The sequence below is a fragment of the Vanessa atalanta genome, chromosome 17 (genome assembly GCF_905147765.1).
Source record: "Vanessa atalanta chromosome 17, ilVanAtal1.2, whole genome shotgun sequence".
NCBI classification, from domain to species: Eukaryota; Metazoa; Arthropoda; class Insecta; order Lepidoptera; family Nymphalidae; genus Vanessa; species Vanessa atalanta.
In genome coordinates this window covers 5,656,245-5,683,481 of record NC_061887.1, presented here as the reverse complement: position 1 = coordinate 5,683,481, position 27,237 = coordinate 5,656,245, and the positions used below count along the sequence as shown (strand labels likewise).

Here is a 27,237-nt window from a genome sequence, read left to right as displayed (position 1 = left end):
AATTATATTATCAAATAAGTTTTTTCACTACTACATTATGTGCAATTTTGGCTTATTTTACAAGCCAACGCACAATGGAACACACGTCATTTTGAAAAACTAGCTAGCTAACTAAGGGATGAGGTTCGAAGAAAACGGTCACGGATTAAATTGCTTTGAATGTATTTAATTATAAACTCCCGTTTGATCTTAATGTAATTTATCAATAATCATATTTTTTTCATATTTTTATTTATTTACATTATTATATATTTAACACACAACGAGAGGCTTTTTCCACCACAATCAAGAATTTAGACAGATACGTCAATAAGATGTGTCCCTCTCTAGACGTACAATCGTACAAAACCTAAATCATCATATTTTATTTTTATTTACTTTAAAACAATAAAAAAAATATATAAAATCATTAAGATACATTTGATTAATATTTTAGAATTAACATTTAATCCGAAAAACATTCGGGACGAATAAATAGCAAATGTGACTGAGTGCAAATTTTATTTTAATGTATATATGTTTAACATATATTTTTTTATTTATGTTGACGATTCCACGGGGAAATGCTGCTAGCATTCTTGCCGCTTAAGTTTATAATTTTAATATATATATTCTCTGTAAAAATTAAAAAATTTAAAGATTGTATAATTTGTTTTTTATCAAATTTCAGTACCTACTTCAATGGTTTGAACAAAAAATTGAAGAAATCAGGAAATAAATTTTAACTAGTTACAAACTAGCGGAATTCGGTGCTGTAAAAAGTAAAAAAAAAATAAACTGAAGCAAGTTAACAAAAAAGTCTTATGATACATACGAAACTCGGCGTAGCGAATTACATTCTTTTTATGAAAACAGCCAAAAGAGATTTAATGATAAAAACATTTGGTAACAGTATTACAAATTTAGCTTTTGTCGACCTATTTCTAAGAACATGTTTCTTATTTTTAATTAATAAATAATTATACATAATATAAAAAATCCTTGAAAATAAATCTTATACCTTATTAATTAATATTTAAAAAATACATTGATGCGTGATCTGGTGAAAAAATTACGTCTATTCGTTTTTAATGATTTATACGAATAAAATTTATCATTGGTCAAACGATTTGTGTTTCGCTCCAGTTAATCCCATCAAACGCAGTAATAAATTGTATTGTTGTGTTGCGTAAATAAGCAAGGTAAACCCATACTACTGATTAAATACTGACGTGTCAGGAACGTTCAAACTAGCCGTCTATTATATTATCAGAACAATCTTTAAACATAATAATAATTGATAAAAAATATATACAAAACACGTATAAGTATTTTTAATTAACTAAAATTATATGTATGCGAGTCTAATTAAAAAAAAAAAAACTATTAAAAACACTCGCACACAAGTGTGTTTATAAATTAAAAAAAAATAATGAAGGATCTGTTTTAATACTGGATAAAAATGGAAAGTCATTAAAATTGTGTTTTTATATTTCACTAGCGACCCGCCCCGGATTCGCACGGGTGCAATACTGATACCTGATAATTTTTTAACTTGAAATTAATGCTGTATTGCTTAAAATCACTTCGAAAATAAGCCATCATATACATATACCATCGCGGACTTTTTTGGAGACTTTTATAAGGTGTACAATACTGTAGTACATTATTATGATCTATCTCGTAGGGTTCAGCCAGCGTTTGCAATGCAAGCGCAAAAATTGTGTTTATTTACGACATCCCTTCAGAAACCTCTAAAATGATCAGTGTTTCTCAACTTTATTGCGCATGTATTATACATATAAACCTTCCTCTTGAATCAATCTATCTATTAAAACTGCATCAAAATCCGTTATGTAATTCTAAAGATCTAAGCATACATAGGGACAGACGGCGGTAAGCGACTTTGTTTTATACTATGTAATGATGATTTATCATACTTTAAGCATATGTTACCTACATATTGTGTCCCTCACATAGTTTAATTTTGCCAATAATTATATTTATACTCTTAAAAGACAATAAGAATAATTAAAATTTCTCATGGCGTCATTGTTTTTGGACAGAGGAATGACGTGCAGACCACTTACCATCAGGTAGACAAATGACTCGTTAACCAACACATGTTAAGAAAAGTAAGGCTTATGACTCAATACATGATTATACAGATTATAAAAATTTAGAAGATGACATTTATTTGATGTTCAGGAGATAATTGTATCTAATAAACATACCTGTGTAATTTTATCAGTAAAGAAGAGTTATCAGTGTTTTTATCGCTTCTACTTGGTAGAAGTTCGGAACCGTAGTTAACTTGAATAATTTATATATAATTATATTACATTTAAAGCTCAATAATATCTTATGAAATGACGTTTACATACTTTTTATGATGATATATGTTCTTCTCTGGTTTCCTTTCAGCTATTATGTCACAGGAGCTACTTCAAAAGTTCTTACCTACTCATTACAGAATCACTTACGACATATTTGCACCTGTGCCTGTCTATTTAAAAAAAAGGTAAAATATCGTTTATATACATGAAGGGTAATTTGTTTTAACGTCACACTTCGAAGTGTCAAGAAGATAAATTACAAAGTGTGTGGTCGAAATTCGTTATTCGTTCGTTCGATGTAAAATACTTTCCATTTTTTACGAATCGCCTTGAAACATAATATTTTTTATAATTATAATTAATTTCCGTTACGAGTACTATTCGGATATTGAATTTACAATTTTCGAACGTGATATTTTTTGTCGTTAATACGAAAAATGTTTCATAAGAAAATGTGTATGATATTTTAATATGTACGATAAATTTTTACAAATATAAATGATTGAATTAAGTTGTGAAATAAAATACCATAATAATTATGAAAACTTTTAAAAGAAAAAAATGCATCAATAAACAATAAGTTTAACCTTATTTGGTCACGCAATTTGTAGGGTTCCGTAGACATTTTATTGGTGATTTATTATCTTTCGATATATAATTCTTCTGCAGTTGTATATATGACATTGAAATCATTAACTAAAATGTTTACATATGTTTACTAAAAAATTCAATTGTAAGGGTGAGGTGTAACTTTGTATAATTTTTACATGTTCATTTGTTTTGTGACCACTATAATTAGTGGTATGGTTGAACTTCCAATGCAGGTTTCCTCACGATCTAGCGAAACTATGAACGCGATTTAAGCACCTGAAAACTGGGCTGATGATGATGATATGTTGAGTATGATGACATGAAGAGATGAAAAATATAAATATTGCTTTTTTGTTTCGTGCTATTATGGAAACATTGCTTTAGCTTACCTCTCAAATAAAAGTTAATATTTTATTTAAATTAGAAACTATGCAGACGGACGTGACGTTTCTTCAGACAATCAGACGAAAAAATGCACACACAAAAATTTACAAAACTTCTTATATTCCCTACAGAACCATTAAACATTTTTTTGTAATAAATATTTTATTTTTCTGAAGTTTATAAATATTATTTTCATTAAAACCTTTTTGCAGTTTTAAATAAATATATCGACTTTAACTTCTACTTTCATATACCAATCATATTTTTTTGCCTTAGCGGATTGAGTTTCTTGATGACGCAATGTTAATTACTGCATCCTCTCTTAATGATACAGCTGGTTATAAGGGGCGTAACACATGTAACTAAATTTGGTCAATATTTTTACAATATATTTGTTTCACGCATAAAAGGCTTAATTTACTCCATTTATGTTTTTTCAATAAAGCTCTTACGCCAATTTAATTAATATTATATTTTTAGAATGTCGTTAACAATACGACGTCATTAGAAACTAATTTATAGTTTATTTAGTGCCATGTGCCTTTAACGCCACATTTTATAACGTGGAACAGTGATTCGTGTATTAATATTTTGGATAGTTTGTAATTAGCTAACAAAGAATAAAGTTGCAATCATTGATGGATGATGAATGAGCGTGTTATTGCCCAAGGTTTTGACTTATCATTACAACCATATGCTTGTCAATTTGCTTTTCTAACAATGAGCAATATACTGTCAAGAAGACGGCATCGGTTATCAAAGGTTTTAGTTCTATCCGTTTTATATAAATGCATTTGTTTCTTAAAAAGTCAACCCTTAGTTATTTATGCATTTCGAGTGTCGCAATACAAAAGAACTAAAACAAACGAACCAACTTTATTATCTTGGTGTGCGTGACAACTTTATTATCTAGCTAGGCTTGACTCTCACTAAACGTCATAGTACTAGGTGCGTGTACTTAGTGGCTAACTGTGGGGTATAATTTTTTTCAACGCCTTTCGAGCTTTGACTGTCTAACACACATATAAATAATCAAAATATAATTTAAAAAAAAATGCGACCGTATAATCGTATTTCATAAAGAAATGGTCATTTATTATACTCTAATTTGCTTATGCAATACTACTATAATTTGCTTTTTTGAAAGGTGTCACTAAGATTTTATACTTTAAAAATTTCTCAAAGTCCACATTTTTAAGAACTTTACTAGAATATTATTTAATAATAATACATCTTCCCAGACATAAAACTAGTATATTTTAATAACTTTAATAGGTAGCTCAGATAACCTAATTATTCTTATCATGACAGTGAGTAGAAAAAGTACTATTAAATTTATTCTTGCGACATTCGTTGGCTTATTTATCAACATCGTAAAGACGTATTCTGTTTGAAATATTTTGCTACGATATTATTTGTATACCATTTTGTTTTTTATTGAAAATGTTTCAGATATAATTAGTGTGGCAAAGACATCATTTTTAGAGATTCGTAAAATTAAATCGAAATTCAGAATCAATACGTCCTTTCCGTGTGCGTCCTTTATGCCTGCCTATTAGTGTGTTTATCATTAATAAATATATTTTATAATTATACGAAAGCCGAAATTTTTGCTTAATAACGGTTTCGCGAGCTGTTGTTACAATGCCAGCATCAAACTCGTGTAAATCGTTTGGGGATGTATTAAATCCATACTAAATAACTCATTCCCTGATTTAATGAAAATCTAAGTATACCATGTTATATCGTCGTTACGGTTTTGTAAGAAAGAACTACTTACTCTTATGGTTTCATAATCACATTATGAATTCTTAATAATACCAAGTTTATTTATAAAAAAAAAATACATTGACAATACAATTACATTTAAAAATATATGTTTATTTTAAAACTTTAATGTATTTTTTGGAAATAAATAAAACGTATCTTTAATATAATATAGTCGATCAATACAATAATATATCCTTTGATATTATTTTATTTTTCCATCTGCAAAGGTGCTAAGCTTAAAATAGAAGTTGTTGGACAGAAACTGGTATTAACTTCGTTTATATGACATAGTGGCTAAGTTGGTTTCGATGTATTTAAACGGCGGAAGAGAAATCGTTAACCAAACCTTAATAAAAAATAGATTCAATAGTATGAAGATAAACTTATGAACCAATTCAATATTTTTATATGCTTCTAGATATGTATTTATTATATATTTGAACTCGTTAGTTTTGTGGCTAGATATAAGTCTGCATATCCCGAGGTCTTGCTTGGTTGGTTCACCTAAGTGCGACAAAAAATGCGTTTCATCCTCAAGATATCGGTCTCATTTGTCTCTTTCTGATTATGTCAGATTTGCTATTCGATCGGATTAAAAAGGGACATATTTCGCTAATTTTCCTTGCGAATGGCCATAGTAGACGATATCGGCCACGAGGATATCACATTACATTAACAGTCTGTGAATTTCCTCTCCCTTTGAGGAGAAGGTTTTGGAGCATATTCCACCACGCTGCTCCAATGCGGGTCGGTGGAACACACATGTGGCAGAATTTAGTTGAAATTAGACACATGCAGGTTTCCTTACGATGTTTTCCTTCATGCACGAGATGAAGTATAAACACAAATTAAGCACATGAAAATTCAGTGGTCAAGCACCACTGAATTTTCATGGGTTTGAACCCGAAATCATCGGTTAAGATGCACGCGTTCTAACCACTGGGGCATCTCGGCTCTTCGAATATCATATAATGATTAATTATTATTGATATGTACAAAATTACACGACTGTTTATTACCTAAATAACTAATACTCGTTTGTCTCATTGTAATGCGGACATAAAGAAGATCGAATTAAAAGTCGCTCGGCTTTAGTGAGCTCCTTGAACACCACAGCGTCTGTTTTTTTATGAGCAACTCCAAATAGGTCAATTGGTTTGTAATTATTATTATTGATATTAGCATTGTAAGGTATTCTTTATATTTTATATTTTGAAATCAATAATTGTTGAAACTCAAACTGACACTATATCGTAAGAAATAGTGTCAGTTTGAGTTTATTTCATATTTTTATTTGCGGCTAATAAAATGGAATACCCTTTTTATTTGCAACACAAATATTAAATAGGGATATAATAAAAATAATTACTGTAAAGATATTTACTTATGGATATGTTTATGTCAATCAATTTAGAATCACCTAGTTGTTCTGTTTGGCTTCGCTCGTCTTTTAGTGGTTAGTCGTCAGGTGTTAGGTATAAGAAGCATATGACCTTCCTTAGAGTTAAAGCTTGCTTCATACCATATCTTATATATCATCATCATCATCATTCTCCTCCCCTTATCCTAATTTTACTCGGGGTCGGCACAGCATGTCTTCTTCTTCCATACTTCTCTGTCGGACGTCATCTCACAAGTAACATTCTTTCTAACCATATCGTCTTTCACACAATCCTCCAATCGTTTCTTTGGTCGTCCCCTACCTCTATATCCATCTACATCCATGCTCAAGACCTTCCTCACAACATGGTCCTCATTCCTCCGCATAACATGCCCATACCATGACAGCCGGTTTCCACATAACCTCTCGGTACGTATTTATATTCATATCAAAATTATCAAATTCGTTTTATTGGTTCGGCCGTCAAAGAGTAACAGAGAGACAGACTGAGTTACATTCGCATTTATAATATTTAAAAAAATATTTTTTATCCATTTATTTAGTTTTTATTTAATTTAATTGGAAAATGTAATAACAACCATAAAATTAAAAATCGATCCATACTGTAATTCACCCGTAAATTTATGAGATAGCAACATTGCTTTACATCTTAATAATTCAGAATACGGCTACACGTAAGAATCTTTCAATAAACACTTAATGTTGGAACGCGATTTTATTCCATATACGGATTTTCAAAGGCACGGTAAATCGGTTACGTATTTTCTGTATTCAGTACTACATTGCATTTTATGTAACTATCTTAACTGTAAAATCGTTTGAATATAATTCTTATGCTAAACACACATTGTTTGGTAAACTCAGGTTAAACATCTGTCTAATTTCAATACAGTTTATTGAATTTCTCGTGTCGAATTTGTGCAATAGATAAAATAGCATTTAAAAAATGTATCATTCGTTTTGTATTAATTTATTATCGCTATTAATCACTTTGTAAATCCCTTTATTGTTTTGTTTTTTAAAATACAGACAAATAATTTATTATGTAAATAGATTTAAGGTAATTGTTATTTTTGTACTTCGCTACATTGTTATTGTACATAACCACGGTGCAATGCAACCACTAGGGTTGCCCATTGATCGAAATTTCATCATAATTCGTTGACATTACAAAAATACATTGATTTGAAAGATAGTAAAAATTAGACTCAACTGGACCTTGTCCTTGTCGTTATTACAATAAAAAAAGTATTTTTTTTAATTGATATTTTTAAGTTTAGCATGACGCGTAAAAAAAGTATGAATGTGAACTATGAACGTTTCATTTTTTTTTAATATAATGTATTTATAACACATATTGTATTAAATAAAGCTCTATGCACTCCTCCCCTGTATAAACTGTAACTATGACAAATCTCACAGTCCTCCAAGTCTAATGACTTAAAATTATCTTAACAACGAATATATTATATTTAGACATAACACAATACCACAAACGCTTAAGCCTGTTAAAAGATGGATTAAAAAGGAAAAATATAAAATTTACTCTTTTCTATTCCAAACTGTACGACTGCTATCTCGGTACGACTAACTTAAAATTGATTCTCGTGCTCGACAGCAAAACTTAGCATTGTAGAATTTTAATAACATACTGGAACTTCGATACTCAGCTAGGTATGTCGCATATTACTTATGTAAAGGAAGTATTGTTAGTGTATGAAAGAATATTTTTGTGTCCAAACAATTCAAATGATATGCAGATGTGTTGATAAGCCTAACAAAAATAGATAATGTTTAGGAAAATAGAACACCTACACAAGATAAACGGTTACCTAATACAACCTAATCTTTGTAATCGGAGTCCGATAACGCAATGTTTCCATTGTTTTGATGAACTTTGGACTCTATTTCGCTTAGAATACGGTTTTATTTAAGCTATTTTATTTTTTCGCAGTATCGATTGCTTTTACGTATAAAAATAATATTTTATCAAAGATTATCGAGTGAAATTACTTAAGTATTTAAAGTAAATGTTTTTATTTCGTTTAAATTATAATTGTATCATTTCTAATAATAACTACAAATTATTGTATTTTTTAATTATTATTTTTTGTTATTATTGCGCTGTCTTCATATAATTTTAGACGGTATTAAGATCTTTTAATTCGGAAAATAAATTATATAATTCATTCTAATATATAAAAGGAAAAGTGTGTGACTATATGTCAATACATTTTTTTTAAGAAGGTACGGATACTTTATGTATAAAAAGAACACTAACCTCTTGGTGGATAATTCTATCATAGTTAGTTTATACCATAGTTTTGACCAACAACAAAACTAATAATTTTACTTGAACGAAGACGCGCTTAAGAACTAGTTTCACATGAAATATAATAAGCTAATTTTATCTTTGCTGACGTTGAAAGAGTCAAGTTAAGCACTAAATAATTACATCAATTTGTAACGAAACCCGATTGTCTGTTATATATTAGGACAAGAGTAGCATTCTTATATGTCTTTTAAATAGACGTTTATTTATAATGTAATTTGGTTCATGGCAGCGCATTATTTGCACAGATGCTTGGGCACAAACATTGGACAATTGTTGGAACAATAATGTGACACCATTTCTCTTAATTCCGGTCAGGGTGATGAAAGTGACACGCAAAATATAAGTTAAACGGCTTTATTACTATGTTAATATATAAACATGTCTGTTATAGATAGACGAAACAATTATATTAACATTGACATAACTTTTACTTTTTTTTTAGTTTATGTGGCAAAGAAAATTGTGTACAAGAAGAAATTTCCTGTACAAAAAATTTAGGTAGAAATAAATACAGCTGATACCATATCAAAACCTTCACTTTGCTTCTAATGTCGACATATTCTTATGATAGTAAATCTCGATAGCTTATCTGAAGATTTTTTATAAGAATGGACAGTAAATCTTTAAAACAGATTATAAGCATTTTTGAATGTGTGACTGAAATGATCACGTATTGTGCTCATACCCAATTTCATAAATACGATTATAATAATAAACTAACGACTTAGCCTATAAATGTTATTTAGGGGTGATTGGTTAACATCGTCTTCTTTTTTCAAATGTAAAATCAATGTTGATAGAAAGAGAGAAGTCGATGTTTAACAATGTTTATAATAATTTAAGGCCGTTATTATTTAAAGTTCGATTATGCGTAAGACATCCTTTAAAGTGTAAATTAATATCTGAGTCATGTACCGTTTATTTTATAGTAGAACAATCTTGTGTTTGAACGTGTTTTCGAATGTATTCTATTTTTTTGACAATAATTTCAAATCCTTATTTACAAAAGTGTGGAAATCATTTGACATTTAAAAAAGACAATATTTTTTTTTTCTTTTGTCTTCAGATAAATAAAGTAGGCAGTAATATTTCGACTAATTAATTGACACTTCTGTATTTTTTCAAATACTTTATGAGCTTGATACTTGTTTATCGAGTTTATCTAGATCTGTTTATAGCACTAGTATAAAATTAAAAAGATTGATATAATTAAAACATAAAATCGTTGTATTTATAAAATGTTTTAAATTTGCATATGGAAATAAATTAAAATAATCTACCGCAGTTTCATTCGAAAAATTGATTTATTTTCCTACTAAGTTACTCGATTCTGAACCATTGTCTGATAGTAGAAAAAAATAAATAACAAATTTTGTGGAGTATATTGACCAATTTTATATTTAAAGGCATTTTTTATAAATCAATTATTGATATTTATGGCTTTAATGATTGATTATAAATTAAAATATATTATAATTAAAAAAAAAAACATTCCAAAATATTATATATTATCCAAAAGCAATGTAACTATCGACGTAATTTTGACACTTGAAACGAACTTAAATACAAGCAAGTAACTTAAACGACTACTTAACGAGTAATTTAATGAATTCTAACTTACGGTTTAAGAGAATTTATTCTCATAAAGACAAAAATGTCACTCACATGAGAATAGTATTAACTTAATATTTAAAAATAGTTATTAAACCCGTCGTAGGTCTGTTTGGTTTTCAATACCTTCGATACACATCGTAGTTACTTGTTATCAATACTGGGCTATTTGGGACTTGAATATGTTATTTGAGGGTATTTTAACTTTATAACCACAAATTTATCCAACGATTGCATAGATTTTGACACTGAGACGATTCACGAGAAAACCCTAATAATACTCGCAGTAGTAATTTACGACGGTTATTGATTCGTGTGAGTTCTAATAAGTGAGTTTTCAATTGCATAATATCAAAGGTATTGAAGAATTTTGACGTCATCAACAGTTTAATTGCACAAGTAATTTTATGGGCACACCAATTACAACAATTCCTCCATCCTCCGCCAGTTCGGCGTCGATCTCAGACGATTCATCAAGCTTATTTAAAAGATGCGTTTTTAAGCTGGGCTATGTGTTCTCAAATTGTTTACGGAACTTAGACAGCACGTAAGAAATATTGTATATACAATTATTCGCAACGATGTCAAAAATAAGAAGGATGAATTTAAGTCAAAATGAATTGTAAATACATACATGTATTGCATTTATTTATTTAGCAAGTAAATAAATAGTTATTATTTTATTTTTATTAGGGTTTTATTTTTGAGTATATTTGTATAGCAAAAATATAAGTTTAATTACAAATAGGAAACTAACCTCTATAATGGAAAATGCAATGTCAATTCGGAATTTGTACATACAATATACAAACGTACATTAAATTTGTCGTCGCCCCCTACTTCGCTCGCTTTTTTAGGTATTAGGTGTAACAAAATATCCTTCCTTAGGTTCAAACTTGCTTCATACTGTACTTCGTATATTTCATTCAGTGGTTTGGTCAAAAACAACAGATAGACAGACAGAGAGTTATTTTCGCATTTATAATATTTTCGACTAGAATAAATAGATAATATTATAGATTATAGATAGTAAAGATGTCTGAGTATAAAGAAACTCTATAAGTGTGATAAGGTCAGAATTATCTGGTTTCCCCGTAAATTGTAATCACCTTCGTGATGCCAAATAAATAATTTATAATATTAGCAGCGAATGTTTTCAGAAAATAAATAATATTAATTTTTACGTTAAGCTGGAACTAAAAGTGTACGAGCCAAAAACGTTTTGACATCTCCAGGCTGTATACCGTTGAGCTGTTAAAACTTATTATCCTCAACTATTTTTTTTACAATACTTATTCTTATTATGAATCTTTGGAAATTGATAATTTAATTAATGATATCTATGCTGCCGTTGTATAATAAAAAAAAACAAGTGTATCGGATTACTTCGTAGTGAAACACCATCGCTTAAAATCCCTAATTCGGATTAGTAACATTTATTCCTAATCCACTTTGGGTTATTGAAATAAAAACAATTCCTCGATCTTATACTTAATATATATTTAAGCGAAATACCACTGAGTGATTCACAAGATCTCTTAAACTATAGTACTAAACGACTTGAAATTTATCATGGTTACTCAATTCGCGACTTCAGAGTACAATAATACTCAGTATTGTTGTATTCCGTTTTGAAGGTTGAGTGACCCAGTGTAACTATGGGCACAAGGGACATAACATCTTAACTACCATCGTTGGCACACTGAAGATGTAAGAACTGGTAAAATTTCTAACTGTGCCAATGTCAATGGCCAGTGTAGTGACCAACGTAAAGTTGGTGGTACCTACCCAGAACGGCCTGCAAGGACTACCACCATGTAATGTGTAAAGATACTACTTGATAAATTGTACATATTTTTCATATTATAAATTAGGGAACACACATTTGTTTCGAATTCGGCGGTCCCAGACTGACACCACTAATAGACGACGATCGTAACCAGCTCTTCTTTAGAATCTACTGAAAAACGGAGGACCCACAAGGCCATTAATTCCGATAGAGTTCCAGGGCTTATACCCTAGGGTGGAACATTATAAGTTATGCACTTTGAGTCATTGGTCCTGCATCTAAACTCGTATCCAGTATACAGTCATAATGGAAAAAAGATCGCGCTTGTTTTTGCGCACCTATAAGCTTTCTCTTGCGCAGTTAAATTTCTTTGAGAATTTCTCCCTTGGTATCGTCAATGTCAATCCTTTTTAAGATTTATGTATATCATGCGATTTTTTATAACAGTTTTTGATAACAGTTTCGTCGACGTTCAAAACGCTATTTTTCGCAAATCCATTGTGAATATAATAAATTAATCAAGCTCTCAACCAATGATATCGCAATGTCAATTGCCTGTCAAATGTTGTTGATTTGGCTTTTTCCTTTTATGGTTGAGATAGAGTATAGAAATAAATATAAATAACGACATCTCTCTACCAATGTAATCGTGGTTCATAACAAAAACACATTTTAGACGACAACTGACCACAATTAACTACATAGTATTCCATGTATATTATAATTAATATTAAAAATCAATTACCCAACTAACAAGACCTTGTTCTTGGACACTAAAAATAACTAAACGATTAATATTTTGCAACGCTGACCAATGCTCTCGTGTTCCATATTTAAATTTGTTCCACCATTTTTTCATTTCATTTCATTCAAACACTTATAAATTTCTTATATTGTAGATGATTTAAATAACACAGTATTTGTTTTTATTTTTTTTAATGAAAAATAATTATTTCGTTATTAAGTCAATGTATTTTTTAAACATTTTCTATAGTGCCAATTTTAGTTTATTTACATGCAATGTTTTTTTTAATCGTACTATTTTTACTTTCATTGTTATTTATTTTCGGAAGTTGCCATATTAAAAAAAAATTTAGCTAATTTCGAATCAAACAATATAAATAATAATCTATTGTTTCAAGCATTACCCAACAAAGTATATCAATCATGGGAATATAATGAATCACTATATATGAAGAATGTACAGTCCGTGGGCGTTTTTTATGACATATTTCCAAAGAGTGACAAATTTGCATGCGATGTTCTTGTTAAAGTTATTATATGGGCTGGCCATGGCCAGTAGGCGGTATCTTTAGTGAATAACATTATTAAACACTATTGTTACATATGTCTTTGTTTGTTTTAAAAAAATACTCTACAATATAAGTGGGTTGACATTTTTAAAGAGGTACCAGTATGTTTCATTCGTAAATTTAATTATACATAATATCACTAAGTCTAATAGCATAATGGCTTACAGGTCAGCGATGTGAAGGTCACTGATAAGATCTTGGCCCTTTGGACTAACGTCGCACCAACTCCTTATACAAGTTTAACATTTAATTGGGAAGGGAATTCTAACACGTCTATCACTGGCCTAGATATACAGCGTGTATTCTTGATCATATTCATTTATAATAAACTACATACACAACCGTATATGACGGTAAAATAAAAAAAAAACATAATGTACAAATCTGTGTAAAGCGTTAAAATATGAATTGTTAAAAATAACTTGCTTAGGAGTGTTAAGTAATAAATAGATACACACGATAGACAAAAGATATTACCCTTTTTATAGATATCATAGTTGATACGGCGTCATTAGAATTTAATTACAAAGTGTGATGTATAGGTCTAACGGTTGGAGTCATTATTGATTTTCGTTATTTTCTACGGGACCCTAAAATATTATAAAAGAATTCTTATTATCATAGCTATGTTAATATTATTGTTACGAACAATAAATTTTATTTTCGTCTATAAATAAAGCCGCGGGTGTTCTTTTGTTCCAATAACACATAAGTTCGATAATTTTGGGAAAACAGCTTGTAATGTAACATAACTTTATAAATCGTGATAAAAACATTAGTTTGATGACTTTTTTATTCCTTAATAAAGTCAGCCCTCTGACTTATCAATACGCCAACAACCCTGGGGATGATAGTGGTAGATGTTAGGTCCATTTTGGCTTAAGTTACTTGCTTCAAAGCGGAACTCAAATATTCTAAGGGTTGCTGTTAGAAGATAGAATATGTGATACCTAAACTGGCTTGCATAAAGTAATTTATTTTATCTGTATTTATATATTTTACTTTTTTTAATAGGGAATGAGCTATAAAAGAGTTTTTTCATTAGCATCGTCATCCTCCTGCCCTTATCCCAATTATATTTGGGGTCGGCGCAGCAAATCTTCTTCTTCTCTGTCTGACGTCATCTTATAAGCAACATTCTTTTCAGCCATATCGTCTTTTATACAATCCATCCATCGTTGTCTTTGGTCGTCCCCTTCCTCTGTATCAATCCACGTACATTTTTCATTATTTAATAATTCATTATATCATTATTTAATTTAAATAATTTATTAACTACTTACTTTTTTTGAAATATTGTAATGGAAACTAGAGTTTAAATTGCACACTTCGATGGAACGTTATATAGGTATTGAATAATGCAATTCACTCAGTTTTCAGTAAATCTTTACGTGTTTAGTCTCCAGAGCTTTGTGCGAATGTATTTGAGTAAGTACGTTCGGGTATAAGTCTTCCATTTCGCATATTAAAAACGAATGATGTTATCGACTTCTAATTTGTCATGGCAGGCGTAACTCAATATTGAATTCCTGATAATTGTCATAAAATTACAATAAATATATGTAATAGTAGTATGATAGTTATCTAGTCCTTGTTCCCAAATAGTTTTTTCATCGGCCTTGTAGCTCTTGACCACTGATTGAACCTACGATCTTTCAGTTAAAATCCGTACATTCTATCCACTCGGCTATTGTGGTTCTTCAATTATATTTGAACACAGAAAAACCTGCATTTGTGACATTAATATGGAACTATAACATATTGAAAATATAATATCAAACATACAAACCAGAATCTTATTTTTTTATAAGACGCGTGCTCGGCCTTTATCGTCAATAGTTGGTTGAAAGATAACAAACTTCATAATAACGGATGTGAAGTCCCTGTCAGTGTTGACTTTAAGCGCGGATGTTAAAACAATCTCGCTTAACTGGACGTATTATACAGTTGAGACGTTCTTTAAAAACTTAAGTACTTAAAACTCCAACGCAAGACTGAAAATGTTAAGCGATATTGATTGCACTATTTTTTTTTAAAAAATTCATTATTATTTCATATATAATTGTTCAGTACCTACGTTTGCATATCACTGAACTACTATGCACCAAAACCGATTTTATTGACAATTTTTTTTGTGTGCGTTTGTGTGGATTTCTATACTGCTTAAAGTAGGCGTGGTACTAAGGCGTAGGTGGCGCTGCAATTAAAATTATTAACTAAAAATTAATAAATAAATAATAATATTATTATTATTTTACCCATATGAAGTTAGGTAGGACAGCTTGCCCGTAAATATATAACAGTTCAGTACATTTTTCTCCTATACATATTTTTCAACAGATTTTCTTTGGAAGGTATTGAAGTGTTATTAACAAAAATAAAAACAGGAGCGTGTACTTATGTACGCGAGTAAGTTTAACTTCTTTGATAAATTTAAAAATAATAAAAATAAAATTAATAATTAGAAAATAGGAATTACTTTTTTTTTTTTTCACCACAACTATAACACTTACTTACAAATGTATACATTCCCAATTCAAATTTGTAATAAAATAATGTGAAGTTGACAATTTCGAGCTACTTAACATTTAATTGGTGGTTCTGCGAGCAACTTCATTATGTCATTACATGTCACTGTCAGTGTGTGCACGCGCAACATAAAAAATGACATGACATTCTCCCTCCTAAGGTCCCTCGCCCTATAAACGTTGAATGTTGGTGACGTTTGTGTTTAGTCAATTTTGTTCTTTTTTATATAAATACATTAAATATAATAAAATTAAGTTGTGAATAGTTTAGAGTATTAACAATTCTTAATTTGACTTATTATTAGCTCTTAATGTTTGTGTTGTTCTAGGTTAAGGATTAACAAGGAAATTGCTAGTACTGGTTTTCAAAATTTAATTGAGTTTGTTACCACAATCTCTTTCGTGTATTCATTATACGTGATATTGGCGAAATAATCTGTGCATTTTCGGCACAACTAAAAGCCATTAAACTACGAATTATTAAAAAGCCATGAAACAAATGTAAAAAAAAGTTGAATTCTCCAAATTCATATACATATTACGTCTTCCTCTTATATTCAACAACCTTTAATTATGATCGAATAGCAACCACTGAGTGAACACTAGTAATAAAAAGGACACAAGACACATCGAGTGTCTTTATTTCTTACAGAATAGCTTTACTGAACTAATTGTGTTACGAGTATTAAAGACTATGAACTGTATAATACATACTGACAATAAACAGGTTTCATTTATCAACGGCTGGTATAATGTTCAATTGATTTGTTCCATATGTACAAGATAACAATTATTTAGGGTACAAAACGATTTTGTTTAATAATGTCAACACAGGTAACTTTAATTAGCAATATATTTCAATATGTTGATATAATTTTTAATACAACATATTTAAATTTCTAAGCTTAATTTAACTCAACTCAACTCAACTCAAATTTCTTTATTCAATATAGAAGTATTACACTTTCTTATTGATTGTCAAGTTAAACACTACCACCGGTTCGGAAAAAGAAAACACCCTGACCTGAGAAGAACCGGCGAAAGAAACTCAGCGGGACTTTTTTTTTTTACGTCAAATTAATTATATACATAATTATATATGAGTAGAAACAGCCAGGAGGCGATCGTTTCATTCCCAAGGTGTGCTATCAAACATAAACTCACTAATTGTATAGTAACCTTTCGCACACAAGCGTTCCTTAACAATTTTTTTAAATTTCGCAACAGAAGCATTTTGAACGCTTTCTGGGATCCTGTTGTAGAAGCGTATACATTGCCCCACAAAAGAGTTACTGACTCTATGCAGTCGAGTAACAGGAGTAACAAGATTGTGTTTGTTCCTTGTACCAACGTTATGAGAATCACATTTTCTCATAAAAACATTAATATTTTTCCGTACATACAAAACATTACAGAATATATATTGAGAAGCAACAGTCAATATCTTAATTTCTTTAAATTTATACCTCAAAGATTCCTTGGCTCCCAGGTTATAGATTGCGCGAATAGCCCTCTTCTGCAGCACAAGTATAGTATGGATAGCGGCTGCGTTACCCCAAAGCATATTTAAAAATGCATTCGATAATTCTTGTTTGAAATTTCGGACTCACTTTAGTAAATCGACTTAATTCGTTATTAGCGAACCAGAAATATAATTGGCTGCTTCAATTAAAATTTGCCTTTCAGAAACCAGCTGGCTGGCTACTGACCCTAATAATATTTAGCAACAATGGAACTAATAAATATATATTATTAATTAGTGAATTAATAATTAATCTGTCATCTACATATATATATATATATATATATATTATAAGAACTATTTGATTTTGCTTAAATAACAAGCCCCCGTGGATTAGATTCAGTAATTTATGAATTACTTCTCCTTTTGTAATCCTTGCTAAAAGTTTATCAGAATAATAATTGTTATCAACTTTAAGAATTGTCACGAAATAATTCGAATTAAATACATCCGTAGCATGAATCCGCAACTGCTAAATGGTTTATCGGATTGACGTTCTATCGGATTTGGGATCAGATGAGAATGTGAATTATAGAGTGAACACAGTAACAAACCGATTCAAAAGTGCTTTTATGAGCCTATTTATACGCATTTATTCAAAGATTTTTTAGGTGTTTCGAAATCTATGAAAGGTTTCATTTTGATTTAATTTCATTGTAAACTCACTCATCTACATTTGGCGCCAAAATTATGAAACCTTTAAATTACATTTTTAATGTCATATAGTATCCATTAGTTCAGTTAGAATTGGACTTTGTCGAAATCGATGTACTTTAATTTTGTTAATGTTTTTAACTTTTTTTTTCTTATGCAGGCAGGTACTGCTCTCTAGCCGGCCAGTAATCTAGCCAGCTGTCTAATGATTAATTCTTTGTTAAATTGTAGCAATGAATAATCCTCTTTAATTTTCTGCTCCTCTACGACTGAGGCTTTTTTTTCTATATAAATTCATTTATTTTACAATCGATGAATTCAATTTAAAAACCGAATACATCAAAGTCATGTCTGTATAATTTCGCAACGGGACGTTAATAAACTTGACACATGGTCAAGTCGACTTGGTCAATGATTCCGAAACGAATGCATAGATCTGATGATAATTAAGTAGCAGGTTCAATGTCATTCTTGTCACATCACTGACTTTAAACGCGGATGTGGTCCAAACAAACTGATATGTGACACCGAATTAATCGTGGAAGGTACTTTCTATTTTATTCCATATTTTATTTATGTAGGTTGATAAAATTTAATGCAAAACAGTAAAAAGAATAAAATAAATGAAAATCACTTGAATTCCTTTTTTTTAAATATTGTTGTCATGAAAACTTTTTGTTGCAATTTGCCAGATATATTTTATGAATGGTTTCGAAGGTCAGGCAATATGCATGTCATGACACCTGTCAAAGATAATATTGAATGATTAAATATGACGCTTGTATTGGTCGCCTTATTGGTGACATATTACCTACCTAATCGTATTATATTTAGAACTGTAGAAACTTTATTACAAGTTATATTTAATTGAAGACGTTAATAGAAAAAAAGAAAAAAAAACTTTTTCATATTAATTTTATATTCTTAGCAGAATATATATATATATATAAAATAATAAATATTGGACAACATCACATACATTACTCTGATCCCAATGTAAGTAGCTAAAGCACTTGTGTTATGGAAAATCAGAAGTAACGATGGTATTAGACCACAAACACCCAGACCCAAGACAACATAGAAAACTAATGAACTTTTTCTACATCGACTCGGCCGGGAATCGAAACCGGGACCTCGGAGTGGCGTACCCATGAAAACCGGTGTACACACTACTCGACCACGGAGGTCGTCTATATATATATATTTAAGTTTTATAATACGATCTTTATAATAATCGTGTCACTATATAAACATGTTATTGGATTCTGCGGTTATAAATTGCGGTTAATTTTTTTATCAGCGTAGCTAGAAAGAAAATATTCAATTTAACCTAAATTATAACAATAAATGTCTAATATGTTATTCAAATTATAACATTAAAATACCTGTTCCATATTACGGTTTTGTCTTATGTGTCTGATTGAACGTTTTTAAGTCGTAAAAACGAGTTGTTTAATTTAATATTCACAATATAAAACGCCTACTTGATAACGTTATTTCAACGTTAAATAAACTACGATATGAGCTTTTTGAATATTTGTCGAGCAAGTTGAATTTAGATTCTATTATTATTCAGGAAACCGGGAATATCCTATATGTACATCCACAAATTTAGGAATATCAAATATCATATTTTAAAAATCGAATTAGGTTTAATCGAACTTAGTAATCAAGATAATAGTATTGCTATTCTTTAAAATGTCACGAACACCAATGATAGTTGCTATTAAAGATTTAAGTTATCAATTTAGATAAAACATATCAACTAAATTTTATAGTTATAAGACAAACGTAAAATTTAAATTATAAACTTTTATTTATTTATTTTTAGGTAGATACGAAATACAGTACAATTAATAACACCATAGGCTTACACGTAACACGATTATATTAAATATATCAACACGTTAACTGACTTGCTTTCATAACGATACCGACAACAAATCAATATAACTGACGTTTCAATTTGTACATTGACGCGTTTTTAATACTATTCCATTGTTTATATGTTCGGAAGCTATAACGCATAATCTTAAGGCTGACGTCATACTGAAGCTAGGAGTCAATGCGATGCAAAGCTATTTTAAGCGTGGTTTATTCCGTCATATATTATACGTTACGTCAAGTACATTACATGCCATTTTAGTGTACATTTATAAATCATATTTGTTTTTGTACCTTCCCAAATGCAAACGTGAGGTATATTTGCTTTGGGTACCTATTAATATATTTACCTTTTTACCGTAAATTACGCTTTCATCCAATGTAATGTATATGATTATTATTATGTATTAAAGACAAAACAGATAGGATAGATAAAACATAATAGGATCGGCATACTGTAATGTTCTTCCGATTTAAGCATATTTCATTTTATCCAGACGTAAGAACGTTAGAGACGTGCCATTCAATTGCGGCAAAAGCAAACATTACGGAAATAAAATAAAAAAAGTTAAATATTTATATAAATTATAATTCAAATCTTACTGTAATTCAAATAAGTACAATATAGGACATTATGTAAATAATATTATTCACAATGTAGAATAATTCGTTGGAAACCCATATTTGAACTACAAAACACTCACTATGACAAGCGATACAAAGCTAATACATACGTGAACGAACAGCCTTACATTTCTACATAGTTTTAGTAAACTGACAAAGTGTTAACGCTTGTCGACTATCGTTATAATAATAAATCAAAACGGTTACCACTTCTTTTTGTTCTGATATGTATATCGAGACGCCAACATATACATTTATTAATCATATAAATGAAATTGTAACAGTTAAGTGAACTAATATTTAAATCATGATTATAATCCCGGTAACTTGTTATTGGCTTAACGAACTTATAAATTATTATTATTAATTTATGTTATTGTTATACAAGAAATATATCAAGATTATGCGTAATGTTGTAATATATTTATGATAAATTAACACGTAAGAATTAGTATTGGTTTAATTATAAGTCAAGTGATGTATCTGTATCGTAAATAATCTGTAAGATGACTATCCAAAATAATATAGTGTTAATGGTGATTGGGCTTTAGCAAGCCGGTCTGGGTCGGTGCCACCCTATCATCAGGTATTCTGTCTCCAAGCAGCAATACTTAGTATTGTTATATTCCGGTTTGAAGGGTGAGTGAGCCAGTGTAACTATAGGCATAACGCAAAAGAGACATGACATCTAGCTGTTGCCATTGTTGGTGGGGCATTAGCGATTTAAGGAATGGTTTATATTTCTCGCAATTCTCACAACAACAATGTCTATGTTCGGTGGTGACCACTTCACATAATTTGCCAGTCCCTCTCTACATTAAGGAAAAAAAAAACAATAAAAGAAAATCTGTGCAATGTGCGTCCAGTGTGTGTGATTGTGAGAAGACCGTGTCTGTTGAATGTGCATGTGGGATGTGAGGTATGTGTTGATAAATGAGAAAGTGAATTTGTTTTTTTATAACGTTTTCATGCCTTAACTACTCAACCGCAACGCCACGAATGGAAACTAGATTACCTTTCAGGAGTTCTAAGTTTAAGCAAGATGAAAAAATTAACAGAGTAATATTAAGAAAGAATCTCAGTGTATGTACCGAAAATTCCATACCTCTTATTGATCATTTTTATATGGACAATGGACATATATGTATTTCGACGCGATGATAACGAATGAGATAAGAAAATATGCATATGGATTCCTATTTTATTTTCAAGGTCAAATTTGAAAAAAGAATTGAAATACCGAACTAAATATTCTTCTCAGAGAAAAATGTTTCCAGTAAAAGGACAATGTATCTAAGGCTGACCTTTTGAAGAAAATATAATAAGCTCTAAGCGTTTTCCATCGAGCTGCTTCGATAGATTATTTGGATACACTTGTGGAAAATTTTCATCGAAGACATACCAGTTTCCAAACAATATTTTGCTTCATAGACGAGCACGTGATATTTATAAATTAAATGAAAATTGATCTGACATATTAGTACCCGTAATTTTAACATATATTGCCAAGCTTATAGTGTATCTCAAAATAATATACAGTTGTTATCAATACCTAAGTAGATTATGTGTTTGTTTGAGAAGTATCATCGTTTTTTTATATTGCAATTTGCAATTATCACACAGAATTAAGATTTCTATTAAATTAATTTTTCACGCATGCTAAATTAATGAATATTTGAATGTATTATCTCAATTATCCATTCGTCAAATGTAAGCCAATTAACAAAAATGGTGGATCACTGTGCAAAATTTAATAGTCAATTATTTTAAGGATTTAATAACAAATATTAGTTTGATATTATATGTGGCTATACTTATAATACTATATTATTTACAGCGAGATATTTTTTTCTTATTTTTTTATGATTGATAAGAATATAAGAGTTTTAATTATGTTTAAAATCTAAATATAAGGTAGACTAAAAGTTTTAAAAAATCTAAACAAATAATCTAATTCTACAATCAGACTAAGTTTAAATATAATTGTTATAGAATGTGTTAATTGTATATCGTTGAGTTACAAATAAAATAATAAACAAACTATGGGAATACTATCCGTTGCTTCTATCCGCATATCTTAATATTAAGGCAGTTTCAGCGAGACACTCTAAACCAAATACTTTTAGGCAATATTTATTTGTCTTGGTATACTAAAAATATGAAGGACAGTCCGCAACTAAAAATCGAAGGTCTCCTCTATCTATACACTTTTATATTTCATATGTCGTAACTAATATTATATTCGTAAAAGGGTTTGTTGACTACGTTATGTATCAACCTGGTCGCCATGTTTTTTGCATAAACATTGTTATGGGGATGGAATAGATCTGACACCTTATACTGTATTTTGTCAAAATAGTTGCAATCAAATCCGTCCTTTCAATTAAACTCTTATACCCAAAAAAAAATTCAATATAAAGTGCACAAACAAACATAACTGTTTTATTATCAAGTGTGTAGTTTGAAATCGTGTGGGAAGTCGATCTCAGAGCGATCACGGCACGATTTATAAAGTGAGTTATTTGTTTTACGTCAGATATTGATGGAACTAAGGTGTCGTCTATTTTTAGTCCAACACGCGTCCGATCACTAGAGAATTTCAGGGATCTTCAAAGGCACGTCGATACTTCGGATGGGTGTTTATTGAAATTAAATTATGTTACTACATAGTTTATAAGAAGTTTTTTTATCGCCTTTCGTTTTCTTTTTATTAATGTTGTACCTGAGCGACGGCTCGGCTCTAATAATTGATTAGTTATAGTCGAATTTTTTATTTTATTTTGTGAAATATTGCGTTTTTGTTCTGGAAAGATGTATTTCGATAAACATAAAGAGTAACTATTGTAATTCTAAAATATGATCAAAATGATTAGAGTCTTGTCTTCAGATTAACTAAATGAATTACAAACGTATCACACAAGAATTGTTCTTTTAAACTTATAAGATTTATACGTATTTTATATAGAAAGCATAAAATCCATTTGGTAGCAAGTAGCCGCCATCACTTATAGAAGGCGGTGTAATCATACAGTTATGCATAAATAATTCTTTACTCTCGATAAAAAGGGCCACCCGAAAATAACGTTACCTCTGTATTCAGATATTGGAATTTTAGAACACATAATATCTTGCCGATGTTCAATGTACGCTCTACATTACGTACCGGTGGAAGCATGCACATTTATTTCTCTTTGTAAGTTCGCAATCTTTGGTTAAAATTCATTGTTTAAAAAAATATATCTTATTTATAAATCATAATACGTATTTTTTTTTATGTAATACAATTTAATTATAGCTATGATTTCTTTTACAGGTTCCAATTCAATGCGCTGAGAGAATTCAAAGAAGATGACAGAAGACGATATCACGTGATAAAAAAATAAAATAGAAGTAATAGAAAACTCATTTCTTTAGATAGATATTTAATTAAAGTGTTGTTATTAAGTGCAATTATATAATTTAATTACTGATTTTAGTCACATCGGATATTATAGTTCAGTTATGGATCATCAAAGACGCTTCCTTTTATATTTGTCAATGTAAGTATTGTTTCCTTTTTATTTATTTTATAAGATGACATGACACGTTGAAGGATATCTTTAGCTGACAAGACAGTGCAAAGAATACCTACTTCATATTTAAAGTACACAATATAGCCGGTAGCAACCAATACCAAATGAAAACTATTAACGAGAAAAAGCAAAATAACTATTAATACTAAAGAAAAATAGATTTTATTTTATTAATCTTTACGTGACCTAGAGAATCATGCATAATATGAATATACATTCAAAATAAACAAAGTATGAACTCCTATATTGTAACCACGCTGACGAAAAAGATATGGCACTGTAGCTTTTTTTTCCACTGGAAAAACGTATATCGCTTTACCCCCACATGATGTGGGGGTGTAAGTGGGGCTCGCCTGCTCAAAAAACTAGCGGTACCCACTCCGTCTTTTTGGGAGATGTCACTGGGTCGCTTGCGCATACTACCGTGACGTGGCACTGTAGCTACTACGAACATTAACGAACTGATTATTGTATGAACAATGTCTATTCTTTGTTATAGATTTTATTATATCTATTAATTTTACGATATCCGATAACAATTGATATTTACAACCCATAAACACGAAGTAAAAACAAATTATTCGGTCGTAAAATAGAATAACTACTATAGAATCAACGGTCGGTTATAGAAGTTAGCTTAAAGTGACGCTTTAAACGAGTAACCATTAAGTGGCAGTTAAAATTGAGATTTATATGATATATTTAATAGATTTATAACATTAACAATACTACTTAATAAATAATTGACCTTCGGTGTTTTCAATAACGACGATTTATTTTTGTCAAGAGTTACATGTTTATGGTAACAATTTATATTGATTTAGTTTATTGAACTCGTAATAATGTCCCGTGAAATTAACTTTACGATGGTATTACGATAATTATTTTTATTTTATAGTTTTTTAATGTATTGTATATACTTTGGATATTTAAAATATATTATATACATATATTAATTATATTTGACAGGACGTAAGTCTCATTTACAACTTTGAGGTGTTTTGTCTTTTAAAAGTGCTGTTATTTAGGTTCAAATTGTGCCTCATGTCTACTTCCTTGCACTAATGTCTCACTACTTGGCTAACGCATCCTCTTATTTAGGTATAAAAATTCGAACATAATTCAATAAGCTAATTCACTACGGGTTCAGACACATGACAACAGAGGCTTGTTGTCATGGCAACAGTTTGCTCGGATTTGAACCCGCAATATTTCGCTTTCGCGGATTAAAATTAATATAATATAATTGTCGGTTAATAACCGACAAATGGACATTAAACAACATACATATCACTATAGACTTAACAAGTTTTAGAATAGAACGTGTTTAATTCGAGTGGCAAAATAGAGGGCGAATTTACGTTTACATGAATGCTCTCTAAAATCGAACATAATCACCTGTCTTATCTAGTATTTCACAATGATATTCAGACTACTTTCGTTTCCAATGAGTTTTAAATTGCATAATTGCGTGGTCGATATTTATTGAACGGGCATTTTCGTGGGCGGTCCAGATTCGAAATTGCGAAGACTTTATACCTAACGTGGACATTAATTCGTCGTATTCATAAGACTAACAATTCATTGAAAAGTATGTTAAACGTGATCTATTTTTTAGCTAACTTAAACATGAAGCTCTAGGTTTCCTAACCTAAGGCTACCTAACCTAAGTAGTCATTTCAAGGCATTCAATGTTGCTTCATGCCGAATTTCATCAAACTGCGGCTAGTTGTTTAGCTGTAAAAGCTTAACAGACAGACAAATAAAGAATATGAACAGAAGTGGTTCTCCTGAACTATCAACTATATATATTCGAAAACATTTATCTTAACATAAAGTTTTTACCAACGAGTACATATAGACAGTATCTAAAATCATTTTCATATTTATTAAGCTATATAATAATACCTACTCATAAAAACATAATCTATTATTGTGTAAAACCAAGTGTTATCGAGTATAACCGTTTGAGCGTAAAAATGTTTTCATTCTATATTTAAATTTTAAAATGTTAACCGTGAAAACAGCACACGCATCATTAATCAGTGTCCCCATCCGTACAGGAATGGCATTTAGCGGTTCGGACACAGGATATCGAAAGAAATTAGAAACGCCTCAATGGTCAACATTCCTTAGAGAAATGCTGCGGGGTGTCAAAATACCTGTCCTTATTTATAACCTGTCCATTGAATCGGTGGACACATTCTAGAAATCGCAACTGGATAAGATTTATAGTCGCAGGACATTAGGGATTCGTTTATTTGTGTATTGTCATGTCTAGTTGTATGTATAGCCTTTTGCATAAATTATATATGTGTGTGCGTGTTTGTTTATGTGTCATATTCGCTCCGATTCTATCGTCTATTTTAAATAAATTATGCAGTAGTCTTAAATGAAAAAAAAAAAATACATTTATTTTTACTATTATTATTATTTGTTTAGGTCATTGATTTTTTACGTCTACGGTTCTGACTATAAGCCTTATATTAATACCTTGTCTTTTTCTTTCGAATCTCAAATAATTTATGACGAAAAGCGAACTCTTACTGAATATCCTCTAAATGTACGTTTATGAGTAAAACTGTTAATTATATATCGTAATTACTTATCGTAAAAACGAAGTATTCATTTACAACAATATAACTGTAATTAAACTTAACTAGACTTGAAATATCATGAACGCAATATTTAACTGATTGTTTGTTTGGATTGTTGAAGAAATAATACAATTACACGGACGGAGTTAAGATCTCCGAAATTATAAGTTCTATTGGCTTGAAGTTTAACTTAGTTACTCCTCATTGACAGCAATTTTTTGGAAATTTCAACTGCAGGGCTGAGGAAGTGCGGTAACTTTGCACGAATTTTACCCGTACGAAGTCGGGACGGGACTACTTTGTATATCGATATATGAGAGAGAATATCTCCCGACCCATAAAAGTT

The 27,237-nt window shown here is 30.0% G+C and overlaps 1 protein-coding gene across 2 annotated transcripts in view; it reads left to right on the top strand.

The window, feature by feature from the left end:
• Positions 1 to 27,237, top strand: part of LOC125070287 (thrombospondin type-1 domain-containing protein 4-like) — a 146,617-nt gene that overhangs the window by 8,655 nt on the left and 110,725 nt on the right. For both annotated transcript variants that reach the window (XM_047680084.1, XM_047680083.1), the window contains exon 2: positions 24,036 to 24,261. In XM_047680084.1, the coding sequence (XP_047536040.1) occupies positions 24,224 to 24,261 (38 nt within the window). In that variant the 5' untranslated portion in view covers positions 24,036 to 24,223. The remainder of the gene's footprint in view (positions 1 to 24,035; positions 24,262 to 27,237) is intronic.